General features: G+C 37.1%; 1 protein-coding gene across 2 annotated transcripts in view; it reads right to left on the bottom strand.

Annotated features, from left to right (window-relative positions):
* Positions 1-1345: 1345 nt before the first annotated feature.
* The window catches only part of PDR2 (phosphate deficiency response 2), a 28342-nt gene continuing 13125 nt past the window's right edge, over positions 1346-16562 (bottom strand). For both annotated transcript variants that reach the window (XM_039132725.3, XM_039132724.3), the window contains exons 14-22: positions 16478-16557; positions 15357-15465; positions 14638-14766; positions 6161-6226; positions 5952-6023; positions 4614-4765; positions 3760-3871; positions 3560-3676; positions 1346-2783 (exon numbers count right to left, since the gene is read on the bottom strand). In XM_039132725.3, the coding sequence (XP_038988653.2) occupies positions 1713-2783; positions 3560-3676; positions 3760-3871; positions 4614-4765; positions 5952-6023; positions 6161-6226; positions 14638-14766; positions 15357-15465; positions 16478-16557 (1908 nt within the window). In that variant the 3' untranslated portion in view covers positions 1346-1712. The remainder of the gene's footprint in view (positions 2784-3559; positions 3677-3759; positions 3872-4613; positions 4766-5951; positions 6024-6160; positions 6227-14637; positions 14767-15356; positions 15466-16477; positions 16558-16562) is intronic.

The following is a 16562-nucleotide window of genomic DNA, read 5'->3' as shown; positions in this document are numbered from 1 at the left end:
GTGATTTTGATAAGATAAGTAAATTCTTCATCTGCTAGGAGACCCAGTTCTGACTTTTCAATTCTAAAGTTCTGGACCAGGCTTCTGTTTCATCTTCCTTGCTGTTTATTTTACTTTCTGACTTTTTGAGCAAGTCCTACACCCGTTATGTGGAAGCTGCCGATTAAAAAAAAAAAAAACGTTCTTATGTTTCCTCAGAACATTTAATCGGCGCTCTAGCTTTCCTAGAAAACTCTCACAAGAAACCTGTTTAGCTTTCCTAGAAAACTCTCACAAGAAACCTGTTTGTCCGCAACCATAGACAGCTAGTGAGGATCTCGGAATGTTGCAATGTTTTGTCTCCCAATAGACTGTCCGAATCCTACAATTATTGGAGCGTGGGGGAGCAGTAGCGATCTCATAATTGAGAGACTACATTGATTCATTACATAACGTGCAACACATCAATTTTCTCCCTGCAACATTAAAAAACAAACGGAGTTTGTTAGCAATAGATGCCCCATTTTTCTACTCAAAATCCTGCAAGTATTTTGTTGCTGCCCACCTGCTCAAAACAAGGTTACATAGCAATCCATGTCTGCAGAAAAAATTAAGAAATCCCTCAACTTTGATTTACTAGACTACCGTGGTAAACCATAGAGGTGAAAATAAAAAATATAATATTCATCTGGATCCATTTCGTACCTAAATTGGTATATAAATAAAAATATAAACATCTGATTAATATCCATATTTGTACCTATATCTGGAAAAAAAAAATATGGATAAACTACTCCGAATATCCAATTATATTTGTAACCCTATGTAATTTTATATAGCACTCATAAATTTTTAATAAAAATATATAATCACATTAATATACTATTAAAAAAATATACTATCTATTTAGTAATATTTTTAATTTATGATCATAAAATTTAATTATCTACTTATATCCATTTTTATATCCACATTTTTCGTATCAGATTTGTAACTATATTTTTTTAAAACAAATATGCATATGAATTTTTACATCCAAGTTTTCTTCATTCGTTAAACAAATCAAATATAGATATGAATATACCGACATCCGATCCATATCCAATCCAGTTTCAGCCCTAGTAAACCACCATTTTACAAGACCAGCTGATAAGAAAACTGCTTGGTATATAACAGTCTTCAATGACAAAATCCTCAGATATTCTCGTATAATATGGAGAACACACATCCCTCTTGCTATATAGCTTGGCTGGGCACTGAAGGCTATATGAAAACCCCTACAAAACTTAAAATAGCAAAATCATGCACAGGCCCTGATAGCAATCAGCAACTTACCAAGCTCCATAGCACATCCAACAGTGTTACCTAGATCAATAAAACATTTTACTTTGTTTTCCACATTCAATATGAGGAATGTTAATATCAGCAATATCAAGGTTGCATATACAGTCTCCTCTAATTGACGATGTGACCCCACTTAGCTATCGCCACGTTGGAATAAATGGAACAAAAGTTCCTTGGTAAAATGGAGAAATGACAAAAACCCTGTGATCTCAGGCATGTCTGAATCTAGCACTAATACACCCTTTCATCATTAATAACAAAATTGTCATACTAACCAGAAAGTGGGAGAAAGCAAATGTTGTAGCAGGATCTGCACCTTCTGATGACAGTTGATAGACTGAACATGCTGCTGTCATCATCAAGATCACCTCTTTTACTAAATTAAATCATTACAAACGCTTCTTCTCAAGGGCAGCTGTTGCCTGCTTTTGTCTCCTCTTCCATGCTGGCATTTTGCCTGGGAACGCCCACCTCAACAGCCTCTCCCACCCATAACAGCCCAGAAACATGAGGGCAGCCCATAGCATCAGCTTATCCCTCATGCCATGTGGCAGCGGCTCAAGTTTCAGCCAGTCATTCAGATCCCTAAACAAATCCGAAGTGATCACTGTGAAGAAACCTACTGCAGCAAATAATGCATACCGGAAAGGCTTGTTTTCTGATATACTCTGGTTAAATGGGTGGCCCATGTAGTTCACAGCAAAGGTGGCAACCTGGATCATCATGTTCACCATATAAGACACTGTGTTCACAAGGTTTGGGTGGAAGTCAGAATCTGGTTCGATGCATTCCTCCGGCATGTGCTTCGAGGCTTCATTAACAGCTGAAATTAGAAAGAAGAGGTGTATAGCAAATTGGCCAAGCAGGGAGAGGAGGACATAAGCACAAAAGATGTTGGGATGGGGCCTAGCAGCAGAAAGTGTCTGCAGAGGGCGAGCATGGGAGATGAAAAGGAAGAAAGCGGCAGTAAAGACCCCACTGATGGTAGCCTGGATATCTCCTAGCTTGACACCATCCAGGTACATGACGCTCAAGACATAAGCTGTTGCAAGGCAGTTCAGGCCAAGAATCTTGAACATCTGGAGTGTTGTCACAAGGGTACTCCGACCTTGACGAATGATATCAAGGGTGGGGGCAACTGAGGCATGCTTCGCTGTGAAAGGCGATGCCATAGAGGCATCACCAAGCTTGACAATTGGTGCTGCACGACCGTCACCCTCTTCATTCATCTCATCTAACATCTTTTTCAGCTTCTGACGCTGTTTGTCAGCTGCAGAGAGGTGGCGGTTGTTTGGCGTCCCGACAGAGCTGTTAGGGGGCGCAGCAGAATGTGATGATTCCGTCATGGGCTTGGGCTTCTTCAATTTTCCTGATTTACTTTCAAGTTTGGATGTCTGTGAGGATGAATCTCCTGTTTGAGATGGTGGTACAGCATTCAATAGAGCAATGCCTACATGAGCCTAAACATTTGAAAAAAAAAATTGGTTTAGGTTAGACAAAAATGAGAACTAACTTAAATGCTAATTCACAGTGGTGATATTTTCATGACCCGTTAGTACAACACAAGAAATGCAAAGCAAATCCTGAGCAACACGACCAAAGAAGAGCACAACTTAAAGCAGAAAGCTTGGCCCCGATAGGTTCTTGAGAGATATCACTCGCAGGCCACGAAAGCAATTGTAACTTTAGTAATAAAACCATGGATATAAAAATTATTCCATCAATCAAGCTCCATAATGTGACAAAAAGAAAAGGCAGAAGATTAAATGGTAAAGCCAGCATTAAAAGACTCACTAATAGCAATCCAGGAACCAAGGACATAAAAATGTGGCCACATCCAAATAAAAAAAAATCTATTTGTTGAGGTTCTAATCCTAAAAGCATCCCAAGCGCCCCTGGCAAAAAGAATAAATTGCCTAACTAAATTATAGCAACAAAACCGAGTATATATAACCATGACCTGAAAAAGGAAACAAAGCAATATGATTTCTAACCTAAGTCCTTTATGGACAGTCTCACAAGGCCCAGCCACCACAAAAATTTATTGTTCAGTTCATGATTACTGAATGATAAAAAAGATTAAGGATCATATTCATCTTCCCCATAACTCCTATGTAATTCTATGTATACAAATTTATGATCACAGATATGAATAAGAATTTGTCATTCCAAAGTTTGAGCCAGAGAATGATTTTAAGTTTGAAACTTTAAGGTAGTGGGAAACAAGAGATTTTACCTGCTTCAGTGCCCCAACATCATTGGTTCCATCTCCACACATCAATGTCATCCTACCAACTGTTTTGAAAGTAGTCAAGATAAGTTCTTTCTGTTCAGGAGCAACTCGTGCAAAAACCTGAAAGCACTCAGAGTCATAAAAATCTATACTTTGATAAGTTTGCATGGCAATTACCATATTAATATAAAAATCCTACTAACCTTAATGTAAGGGATGACTTTGAGAACAGCCTCGGTCCGCTGTAGCATCTCAAAGCAGTCTCCACCTATGCAAAGATCATGGGAATCTGACAATTCTTCCACCTCGTTCTCACTGTAGACACAATTAACTTCTAGGTATTATAATTTAAAGATAACCGATGTCATATCTTGGAAAGGTCATAGCTTTGGCTCCAGAAAAACTGGTAATGATTAAACTAAATAAAGAACAGAAACAAGATACTCAAGCAGATGAGAGGAAGACACATAAAACAACACGCACAAAATCAACTATTGGCTACTTGAAAAATATAAGCTATCATACGTGAAACACCACATTTTTAAGGATTCTAGAAGTGTCGACACTTTAGGACACAGCACAATGTGGTTGAACTCTTTCATTTTGAAGTTCCTGCTGAAGTCAGCAAAACGGCTGCCACTTGACACTTTTGAAGTGCCATGTAGAAGACAGTTTCAAGTGCTGCACACTTTGCGTCATTATGTTTTTGGGTATAGAATTATCTTGGTTAACTATCAATTCAAGTATTTTAACATATATTAAGTAATCTTAGATGAACCTAAAATTTTACTTAAATTACTCACTACCATTTTGTTTGTTAGATAGCGTGTATCTCTCTCTCCTTCCCCTCTTCAGTTTATCTTTTATGGGCAAGCATCAAAACTATGGCTTATATGTCTGCACAAATACGCATGTCCCAGTGCCTAGAATTTTCAAGGCTACCATGTCTGCACTTGAGGATACTAGACATCAGGCATTCATGCCAAGGGTTGAGGTAATATTGAATATAAGCAGCTTGCACTGAATACCTATTTACTAACAAGAGTAGAACTTTTACCTGTAGGGAGTTACATCAGTTTCATCAGGTGAAACCCATTCAAAACCTTCACCAGTTTCCTTGCGGGCCAAAATCAATGCAGGCTTTGATATGATATGAACTTGGCTGGCAACATGGCAAGCTGTTAAAGCCTGGTCACCAGTAATCATTACCTAACACGATGACATCTGTTAGGACATGGCATGATGGATAGTTAAAACAAGTACTTCAGAAAGTTCTTAATATTCTCGATTTCTATAAAATCGGTTACCAAAAAGGGAAATGTCATCTTATATCTGCAATGGCCCGCTAATGAGAAACATGTATTTGTTCAAATGACTCACAAAACTCATTAAAACGAAAATATAAAGAACAGAAACACAAAGCTAGTGGAGGGAAAAAGGAAAAATAAAAATAAGCAATTCTTTAACCACAAAGCTATAGCATTGAATCTCAGTTGAGTCAAACCTTTACTAAAATTGCTTTGCAATGTAAAAAAATGTCAATCTTTAAAGATTACTTGATGTTAAGTTTTGATCATATGTTCAACCAAATACAGAATTCTAATGTCTAACATGTAGATCCAGATATGAAAGTAAAGGAACTAAAAACAATATCTATAACTCCATTTTGTCCAACTTCATTTAGGACACTTATTAACTCCATCAACAAATTACCAATTGTAGAGAGTATCCATACCTTAAGTGTATGTTATCTGTTTTAATGGCATAAGCTACAAAAACCTATTGTTAGAAAGCCATAATTATGTTTAAAGTGAATAACCATAACCATCAAGCTTTCCCCAACTATATATTTTTGTCTTTTACATGAATCAATTAGCAAAAATATATTAAAAGAATAAGATTTTGAAAGAAAGATATTTTATCTAAGGTCAGCGGAACCATCCCAAATCGGATGGTTCCGGCCATTTCGAGCCGTACCGGCGGCTCACCGGTATGGTTCCGGCAATAGAAGTAAAATCTATTACTGAAGCCGGATTAGGAGAAGGAAAGAAAGATGGAGCACGGGCGAAAGGCCGACGGAGGGTGGCGGACGCTGGTGAAGGGCCGATGGAGGCCGTGGGAGGCAAGGCCACGGTCGAAACCATGTTTCATTCGAAATAGGAGAACCGGCCGCGGCCTCCGTCGGCGTCCGCCACCCTCCGCCGGCCTCCCTCCCCCTTCTCTCTCTCTCTTTTCCTCTCTCCCGTGGTCTGTGTGTCATCTCCTCCGTCAGTACAGGCCCAGCACGATCGATACCGACTCGTGCTGCCGGAGAACCGGTATGGTATCCGGTACCGGTTCGCCGACTTTAATTTTATTATTATATCCAATGCATAGATAGACCCAAAGAACTTACCAAGTCATGTGATGATCCTTTCAATTCACATAAGACAGAACCAGAGTCAGGTCTGATAGGACAATTGAAAACCTATAAAAGCAAAATAAGCGTCAACCAAAACCTCAAGCAGCTTTTATTTCAATCATCACTGGAAGAACAATTGAATGATGATAAAATATCACAAGAAAAATAAGATACAAATCAAAAGCTTAATTGGGTTCAATTACCGCAAAACCAGCAAAAGTCAAACCACTCTCCACCAAATCTCTATCCAAGCTTCTAGCTTCACTTACCTGTAGTACAAATAAACCTCAAGTCAAAACAATATATCGAGATCTATAAATGATAATAAAGCAAAAAATCTTAAAAACATTTTACATGGATAGAGATTTCACTCTCAATCTATTGATGCATTCTCCCATATATTTATGGAACAAGGGGCCAAACATGAAAAATAAGACTATAGCTAATAAGCCTAATGCTGCCATGAGTATAGCTCCATATTTTGCTTCCCAAATTTCCAAATATTTCCAAATGGCATATATCATCATAGCATTCATTGGTTATCTCGAGATCAATGTCTTCTCCCCAGTATAACACCAAGGATGGATACTGAATATACAGCTGTGCAGTGTGAAAGCCGGCCCATAACTTGGTGAGGAATAAAAGCATGGGAGAATCAAATATATCAGATCATCCCAACATTGTCATAATTCAAAAAGTTCCTCCTTGGTTAAAGCTGAACTTTGGGCAACAAGAAAGATGGGACAGAGTTTCAATAATTTCATCTAAAAATAGCTTAAAATTTCGTCGTATTCCCTTTCATTAAGACTTGCTACCAGAAAGCACTCCAATCTGTAAGCTACTAAACTTCATACCTCCAAAGAGGATCATATATTATTTAGTGAAGAACAACAGACTACAAAATTGACACTACAGCTTCAAGTGGATTCATGGTATATACAACATATATGCACACACACACACACACACACACACACACATATATATATGAATGTATATATATGTAGGTAAGTAAGTATGTATGTATGTATGTATGTATACACTTCTTGCAACATGGCTGACACCTCTTAAGAGGTCCAAAATGTCTTCCATATAATTCCAACCTATTACACTACTAATAATTAAAAAGAAAATCACCACTCTAACTCCATATCAAAACATACTCCATGTTCCAAAGAATATTCACCTTTTGCAAGATATTACAATCACCGCCTAGTTTGTACCCAAGTGCAACAGTACTGGCTGGCAACGATTTGATATATGCGGCTCCCTCTCATGCAATTAGAATGAATGATTAAATATAGAGCACATGAAGGAAAAGATTAATTAATTGATCTTGTCTGATGTGTTTTCAGCTGTTAGCAGTTTTAGATGTAAACTTTTAGTGTTTAACTTTAGGTGTCTAGTTGATAGAGGTTGTGGTTGGTGATTAAGTGGGGGCTTCAGTCTTCTTTAGTCTGAAGCAAGGAAAGAGTCGATGTCATCTAGTGTTGCAGACTCTTCATGTGTAGCTAATTGTCTATCATCATCTTTTATGGTACTTTTTATGGTATTGCATGGACTCGGGCACAAGAATTAGATTCAGACATTATCCTCAAGAATCTGACAAGGTAAGAGGAAAAAAGGTTATACAGGGATACATTAAAATATTTTTAACCAAAATACGTATATATTATATAGAGGAAAATGTTCAAAGATATTATTTGCTCCTATCTTCCAATAGACATGTTTCTCATTCAAACTTACCAATTAGCCCAAAAATTTACAAAAGATGCTACTTGGCAAAGTTAACTTAGTAGCTAAGTTCTCTACCAATCTCTAAAAAGGGAAAGGGAAACTCTGTTTTAACATTATTATAGTGGGTTGAACTCAATTGAAAGAGTCAACCTCTCCACCAGTCTTAAAGCTTAAATCACAAAAATTTGATGCCTCCAAATGTCAAAAGTATATTGAATTCAGAAATATATGTATCCTAGGAGTCGAGTGTGAACGTCCAGGTAACACAGATCACTGAAGGAAAATATAATGATTAATGATGATACGTTATCATATGTTATCACAGGTTATCAGAAGGAGATTGTACAAGTGTTAACGTGCAATTAAGAAGACTTTATTAGAGAAGCACCACTTGTGAAACAGAACAAGTTGTTTATAAGCAGCTCATGTTTGGCTCAACATTTAATTCATTATTGGTTTGTCCGATCAGCAGCCAATCGACAAGATTTTAAACTTGGAAATAAATGAACTGAACATAAGCTGGGCCTAATCATATTTCTCTCAATATATCAAAATGTAAATACATAAACAAGTACACTTATTTTTTTGATTACCTATAGACAAAAAAATAGTTTGATATTTATAATTAGTAATTAATGAATCTATCCAAGTAACTACCACATATATTAGATCTGAATCCAATTGCTCCAATTTTTATTTGCATATAAACATTGGAACAATTAGATTCATAGACCTAATAGCTCAAAAGTGTTATTTGCTTATAAACATCCGGCACTAGATTCAAATCTAATGCCTCATTTTGATGGGAGCAAACTGAAAGGTGCTATAGCACTTTTGGTATCCCAAAGCTGCAGCTGCCACCATCTTTCTCTCCTCTATTTGCATCCCTCCTCTGCCTTAGACATCCAACTCCATTGCCCCCGTCCTACCTCATCCTCATCATTTCATGAAATAAGGCATCTCATCCCTCTTGGTCATCTCTCTCTTAGCCTTTGGACTTCTGCCTCTCCATCGCATCAATCTAGGCACCAAGGGCAATCAAAACATCATAAGTCTCTTCCTGCTAACTCCATTAATCTCAACATCATCTGGAGATTCAGATCTAAGGTCTGGTTTGAGACTTGAAAGATAAGAGATAGGAGATGGAGGGATTGGTTTGCCTCTGTAAGCATATTAGGCTTGGGTTTTTCTCTGTAATCACTAGGAAAACATCCACACTTAACAATGTCAAGCCAATGTGAGTGGAGCACGAGAAAACGAGTCAACCTTGACCCACTCTTTCTAACTCAACTTAAGCTCAAGCTAACCATCTTTACACCTCTAGTGGAAAAATAAAAGATATACCATCATCAACATTAATGCTTACATGACAAGCCCCTTGATGTAGATCTAAAACCGTGCCATGATACATCATAGGAATGAAGAGCTGAGATTAAAAGATTGCAATCTATGTTTGACAACTTGATAAGACTAACTACTGTAGCAAACTGTTCAAAGCATTGTTCACACTATAGTACCTGGAAAAACAAAGTGTATTTTAGGGGGATAATTTTGGAATTATCAAGTAGAGTTGAGTTAAGGTTTTTCTTTACATACACACACACAAACACACATATAGTCACAAGTGGTGTACAGGTTTTATGTTTTCATGACTAAATAAAGATGAAGTTTTCTTGGGGTGAAAAATCACTTTTCCAATTTAACCCCTGTGTGAGGCATTGATATAGCCTGAGAACAATCCCTAGGTGTGATTCCTAGGTTTCAGAGAGCCCGGTATCATCTTTTATCTTTCCTTTCAGCATCTTTACACCTCTAGTGGAAAATAAAAGGTATGCTAGCATCAACATTAATGATTATGTGACAAGACCCTTGATGAACATCCAAAACCATGTCATGATGCATCATAGGGCAGGATTTTTATTAGACTTAATTTTACCCATAAATTTTCTATATTTTCCGGTTGTTTTTAACTTTAGTGGATTACTTTGGAATGAAGGGTTGAGATTGAAAGATTGCAATCTTTATTTGATTGCTTGATAAGGCTGATTATTGAAGTGATACCATCCATGCATTGTCTGCACTATAGTAACCTTAAAACCTAAGTGTTTTTTAGTGGGGATAATTTTGGAATTATGAAGTAGATTCAAGTTAAGGTTTTTCTATATATATAGTCCCAAGTGGTGATGGGCTTTATGTTTTCATGATTGAATAAAGAAGAAGTTTTCTAGCAAAAATCACTATTGCAATTCAATCCCTGTGTGAGGCATGGATCTGACATGAGAACAATCCCTAGGTGTCATTCATAGGTTTCAGAGAGTCCAATATCATATTTTTATCTTTCCTTTCATTCTTTTCTTTTCATAATAATTTGTATTTTACTTTATTTTTTTATTTATTTCTTTCGTTTCTTGTTCAGTTTTCCTTATTCTCTTCCTAGTAATGGTTCCTATTTGTTTTCTCTTGATATCACCAATTCTTTTCCTACAAAAAAATTCACCTTTCTAGTTTATTTAATATGAAAGCAAAAAAATGGATCTGGTTTTTGAAGAAACAGCAAGCGATTAGATCTATTCCTAAGCACACTATCCCGAGTGTCGCAACGTGGGCTGTCCTATTCCATGGAAATCCAAAGAAAGCTCCATCCCTTAGGATTTGAAATTTTGAATCCTTGTATTCAGCTCTACAATGAAGAATCTAAAAAGAAGAGAAATGAGCAATAGGACATCAAATCAACATTGATAAATGCATTTAAGATTGCTTCGGGTGACAATGTGGCTTTAGAAAGATGGTGATACATCTACTGTAGACTCATATTCCGGTGAAGAAAGTAGCATGGTATTGTGACTGAGACTAAGGATTGCCTATTTTTTCTTGTGTTTTCTAGTTCAAGATGGTTTTCCTAACGCGGAATTCAAGTATTCAGGCCCCTAACAAAAGCAGCAAATTTTAAAAACATGTTGAGAGCAAAGGATATAATATTTTTCTTAAGCTAGTGCCACCAATGAATCTTCACTAAAAACTGTTATGAAAACTAAAACTATTATGAAAACTAAATCCCGTTCTTCGATCAAAGGTTTGCTACATATGTATCAAATATGACAAAAATACCATTTGATTGTTATCAAGCTAGCCATGGCTCCATGCTACCAGACATATTTAAGTTAGAGACTATTCAAGTTTTCCCCTGAACAAGATTTTATGGGTAGAATGAACTAAAAATCTACCATTACAATGCAAAAGACCTTAAGCCACCCATGCATGAGTCCTCTATACAGCAAACCCCTCTTTATGATACACACTCCACTCAGTCCAATTCTCTAAGAAAAAAAAAAGAGAAGAACATGAAGCAAAAATAATAGTGTATTTGTCAATATTTATATTTTTTTGAATGGACAACTCAAATTAGATGGGATCAAGGTTCGCAATCTCGGTAGCCGACCCGTATGGGTACCATCTTGGTACATCGTCAATATGCATAATAAGAGGTCGATTCAATATGCTGAAATTCAGTATGCCCCCCATACAACATACCGGTTCGTTTCCAGTATGATACACCTGGTAAAAGGTCCGTTGTACCGACCGTACCGATGTACCGGTGGGCACCGGTACCAGTACGTACCAGTACTATACCGAAACGAACCGGTACCGTACCGGTTCGGCTGGTTCGGGCCAAAAGCCAAAAAAAATTTGAGATCGGTATGAGCCGGCCGGTATGGGCCGGTACGGATTATGAATAGTCGGAACCGAAAAATATAGTTGTACCGTACCGGTTCCGTTCGGTACGGATACGTACCGGTCCGTACCGGTACGTACAGGTCCGTACCGATCGGTACGGCAGACCATGGCTGGTATGCACTGGTATGGATCGGTACAGCACGCCATGGATGGGATCTTAGCCATCCATCCTTTCTATGTGCAAAACATGTGTTTCAACACTAGTTTGAAATAGTTCAAATATTCTTTGGACTGGACCCTGCGATACCCTGTTTTAACCTGGTCGACTCAACTTGGTCACGCCAAGTCGACTCAGGTTGATGGGCAGGAATTGGCCCAGCTAGCCGAGATCCTTCCTGCGAGGAAGGGCAGGACCGCGCGACTTCACCGAAGCCCCGCCCCCTTTTCCGGTGGATTCCCTCCACTAGCATTGATTCTCCTCGGCATTTTTGGAAGATAGGCAAGAGGAGATCGCAAAATCTCTGATCTTCTCTCTCTATTTCTTTCCTTCCCCAGCTTCCATGACCACCACAAATCCCTTCCTCTCCCTCTCTTCTCCTCTTCTTCCCCCTCTATCTTTCTCCCTGCCTCTTCCTCTCCACTTCGAGCTCACTCTGTCCCATCTCCGCTGGATTTGTGGTCGCAACACCTCACTGAAGCAAGGTGTAGCTGATTTGTACAATTGAACCCTGTAATTTTTGGGCAAACAGAGACAAGTGACCCCGACAAGGACATTACTAATTTTTGATTACTAATCAATTTCAATCTATATGAAAAATGAAAATATAAAGTATATTGACATAATTGGTTCTACATTTCCTTAAAAATTTAGTATCAAGGATATGATTGTGAAATGATTCATATTTTTATAGCATTATCTCATGGATGCTTATACATGAATGATTTCTAAATTATGAAAAGTGCATTTTACTCCAAAGGTGATATATATAGCCTAATTATAAATTATGAACTTTTATAAAAATAGCTGATTTATTGTAAATAATTTTCAAGATGGTTTTTAAAGACTATTTATGGATTACGACTCTATAAAGCCATTTAGTATCTTATTCATGTACAATCTAAGAAAATACAAATATGACTTAAGAAGATACGATTTAAGAAACAAGATTACAAGCTCTCAGATAGCTATGTACAACCCAACCAGCGGGTATAATAGTTAACATACGGCCCTCGCCAATAGGTATAATAGTTGGCATATGGCCTTGCCAGCAGGTATAATAGTTGGCATATGGCCTTGCCAGCGAGTATAATAGTTAGTATACAGTCCTGTCAGCAGGTATAATAGTTGCCAAACTATGATACCAGTCAATTACGATCCTATTACGGGTATAAGGTGATTTTAGCATTTAGTCTGAGAGTATTATTTTTGTACTATGACAATAGCTATTTATGCAATTTGCATGATTTGTGCATATGCAATGGTATGATAGGTTTGATGACATGATTTATTATGCGGTTATTATGAAATGCTCTAATTACATGGCCAAATGGTTTACTAAATTATGACTATATTTAAGTTATATACTTGGAACTGTATTTATGAATCTGCATGGGAAACCTTCCCTTCCCCAGATCTCGACGGAGGGAAGGTTTCCCCTCCCCCGAACCCCCTCCCCTTCCAAGGGTTAGGGATATCAGGGGAAGGGTGGAATGGAAATTGTAATTCTTTCTACTTCTCCGATCGTGAATATCTGAATAGGACGAACCGGCCCACCAAAGCAGGATTTCGGGCAGTAGTGGGGTTTTTTTACTTATGCATACATGATCAGATTTTCATGTCATGGCTTATTCTGTTATTATGTTTATGAAATGTCTTATTTTGCAGCAAAAGTTATTTTCTAAATAATGAATTAAATCATGTAAAACTTATACTTGAGCTGGTAAGATAGTGTTTGGTTGCTTACTGAGATGTGAAGCTCACTCTTCTCTCCATTCTTTTTTTTAGACAAATAAAGCTGCTAGGAGCTAGGAGGGATAAGCTAAGTGGAGGTCGAGATAATAAGCTTTAAAGCATAATAGCAGGATACTAATAAATCTAGTTTATGACTATGAAATTATGGGTTATGTTGCGTTGAATATTTAAATGCTGCATTTAGACGCTCTGTACCCGCACCACTCTATTTAATAAATGAAAAAGACGTTTGACCACTTTTATTATTGTATAAATTTTTTTTATACAGATTTTGTTTTATGGAATTCATGTTATTGTGGGCGACATCCCATGGTAGCATGGCCATCTCATGTTCCGAATTTGGGGCATGATGGACCCTATTGTTTAATGCCTAAAAAAAGTATCTTCAGTTTATTGTACAACTAACATATACATATATATCCGTCATCAAGACTTTAAGGTCCAAACGCATTCCAAGCCTCCGGAAACAAAATGAAAATTTAATTCCAATTTTAGCTCTATTGGAAATGCATATCCTTTCGAGGATACCAAAAGTGGTTTGCTGTAGCATAATATCATGCACATAGAGTTAAAATCTATTCAAGTCCACAAGGAAGAATGAACTCTACTGATTGGTTTGATTTGCAAATAAACAAACATCAAGGATGATTATTAGTTGCAAGATTTGCAGCCATTTCCTTATTTCAACCAATGGCAAAGATTTTAAGAAGACTAGTCTTTCGTTTTTATATGTAAGACATCTCTTGAACTCCTATTTTATATAGTCCCAATCTCTTGTGACATGCAACAAAAGCTTGTATGATAGGAAAGTTCTCTGATGAATTCTGTTGAGTTTATACCCCTATCTAATTGCAGGCTTTGGTCAATTTATGTTTAATTTTTCAAGTAAGACATCTCTCGCTTTCACATTTTGCGGATTCCCAATCTCTTGTGACATGCAGGGAAAGCTTGTATTGTAGGACAGTTCTCCAATGAAACTATATTTAGTTTATTGCCCTATGTAATTGCAGTCTTTGGTCAACTTGTGCTTTAATTTCCTTGTTTCGAGAAAACTCCCCTTAACACAACTTATCAAAAAAGAAAGGGAATCAGAAATGGCACCTGCCGACCTTAAAGGGAAGAAGAGGAGAAATAACCAATGTAATAAATCGTGGTGCACCAATCTCATTCAGATGCATAGAACCTTTCTAAACAAGCATTATATACAGTTCAACATTCAATAACTTCAGAGTTAGAAGAAAATCTAGTTTACATGTCTACAGGAATCTAAATTAACAAAGCCACAAGCTATCTTACAGCCATCTCCGGAAGGGGTTTGTATGCAAGTGCCAGCACCCGAGATCCTTGCCTTGTATATTTCTTGTATGTCTCCACATATGTTGGAGGCATTTCAATCAACCTGTCCTGAATAGTTTCAGGTGCCCCCTGCCATTATAAAACAAGCCATGTTATATCGAGTATAATGAGAAATCAACCACAGACAAACTGTACCTAAATCATCACTACATACTTTTTTAACCAAAAATGATTCCTTCCCTGAATGAAGCAATACATCACATACAGAGGAGTGACAAATTAGGAAGAAGCAAGAAAACAAGGACTTGATAAAAGTTAATTTCAGAAGCACTGTCAATTTATGTAACTGAATAATCAGCCAAAAGAAATCCCAGAATTGAATACTGCCATTACCATGCAAGAAAAACTTTCAGGCAATGTTTAGCAAAACCAAAGTATTAGGATTATTATAGACGTTTTAGTAAATTATTCTAATGAGTACTGATAAATGCATGAGTGGCTTTGGCTATCAAATAGCAATAATCAGGAGAAACAACATTACTAAGACAAAAGTGCAGATAATTGTGCTTGAGGCAATCAGCATGAAAAATTACTGGAAATATAACAACTTCTAGTTGAGACATAACTGCTAACTTTCTACTATGGTACAAACTCTAGCAACATAAGCAAACTGATGCCAAAGAAGAAAAAGAAAAGGAGTATGTTTTGGCACCACCAACCTTCACATATGCAAGAAATTGTTCCTGAACACGAACGACAACAGCCATTCTTTTTAAGTGAGATGCAAAATGGTGTCTCTTTACAATCTGCACGGCATGACCGCCTGACCTGAATTCAAGTGAAATCACGAAATCAAAAACAGAAGAACAAAATTATAGGCATAACACAAATCATAGATGCTCAAACAAGAAGATGAAGACATCATCTTTCACTTCTACAGAGATGAATAAATCTCAAAGGTTGATATTCAAATCAGCTGAAATGGCAGGTTTCAATAAAATGCAAAACCTCCTAGTAGAATATCATTTCAATAAAGTAATATAACTGATGATATGATAGCCTAAACCATCTCTCATAATATTCTACACATACACCACCATGACTATATATGAATCTACTTCTGAGGACAACAAATTTACTTTATAGAACGTAGGAAATATTAAGGAGAAGGTGCAAGTGCAGGGAAGAGGATAATTTAAAAGTTCTTGAAGTAAGGAAGCATTTAAGAAGTGGGTGCCTGTTTGAGTTTCAGGGGAGTTTCCGAAGCAGAAACACTACCCTAAGTAGCAGGTTCCTGCAACTACGGATATAACCACAACCAAAGAATATTATAGCTATTCTGACAAGTTAGAACAGTCACAAGCAAGCTAAAATAGTATGCCCATCAGGCTAAAATAACTGCTCAAACCTTCTAGTCTGGATAAAACACCAGTTAATACAAATATATAATTAGTTATACTGGAAAAAATGTATTTTTTATTATTTGAACCTATTGCATTAAGATGTAATTTCCTACCACCGACCCACATAGATCAACTTGTAACGTGAGAATATTTGAAGCATTTCTAGAGTTAAAAAACTCAAATGATTATCTAGTTGGACCACATGAGTGTCCGATTGAACCAATTTGGGATAGAATAGACATGGTTGTGGCTTAATATCAGCTCCAGTCCGAAAACTGATGATTCTAACAAAGGATTTAGCCATTGCAATGAAAACCAAGAAAGGGTTGATAAAGCTGATAACAAACAAAATTGTTTGTCCTGTCAAGAATAATTAGTTACAAGTTTTTCTGGTTCTTATATATAAAAAGCTATCTGTACAAAATGATGCAACTTACCTTTTGGGCATTGCCTTCTCATCAGATGTGTATATCCAGTCTATTCCTTTAAGTGCTGCCCTTTCAAGGGGATCGCCAACCTAAA

This window comes from Phoenix dactylifera, chromosome 17 (genome assembly GCF_051530095.1).
Source record: "Phoenix dactylifera cultivar Ajwa chromosome 17, Ajwa_hap1_PhDact_Kaust_v1.1, whole genome shotgun sequence".
NCBI lineage: Eukaryota > Viridiplantae > Streptophyta > Magnoliopsida > Arecales > Arecaceae > Phoenix > Phoenix dactylifera.
This window is presented reverse-complemented; position numbering and strand designations above follow the sequence as displayed.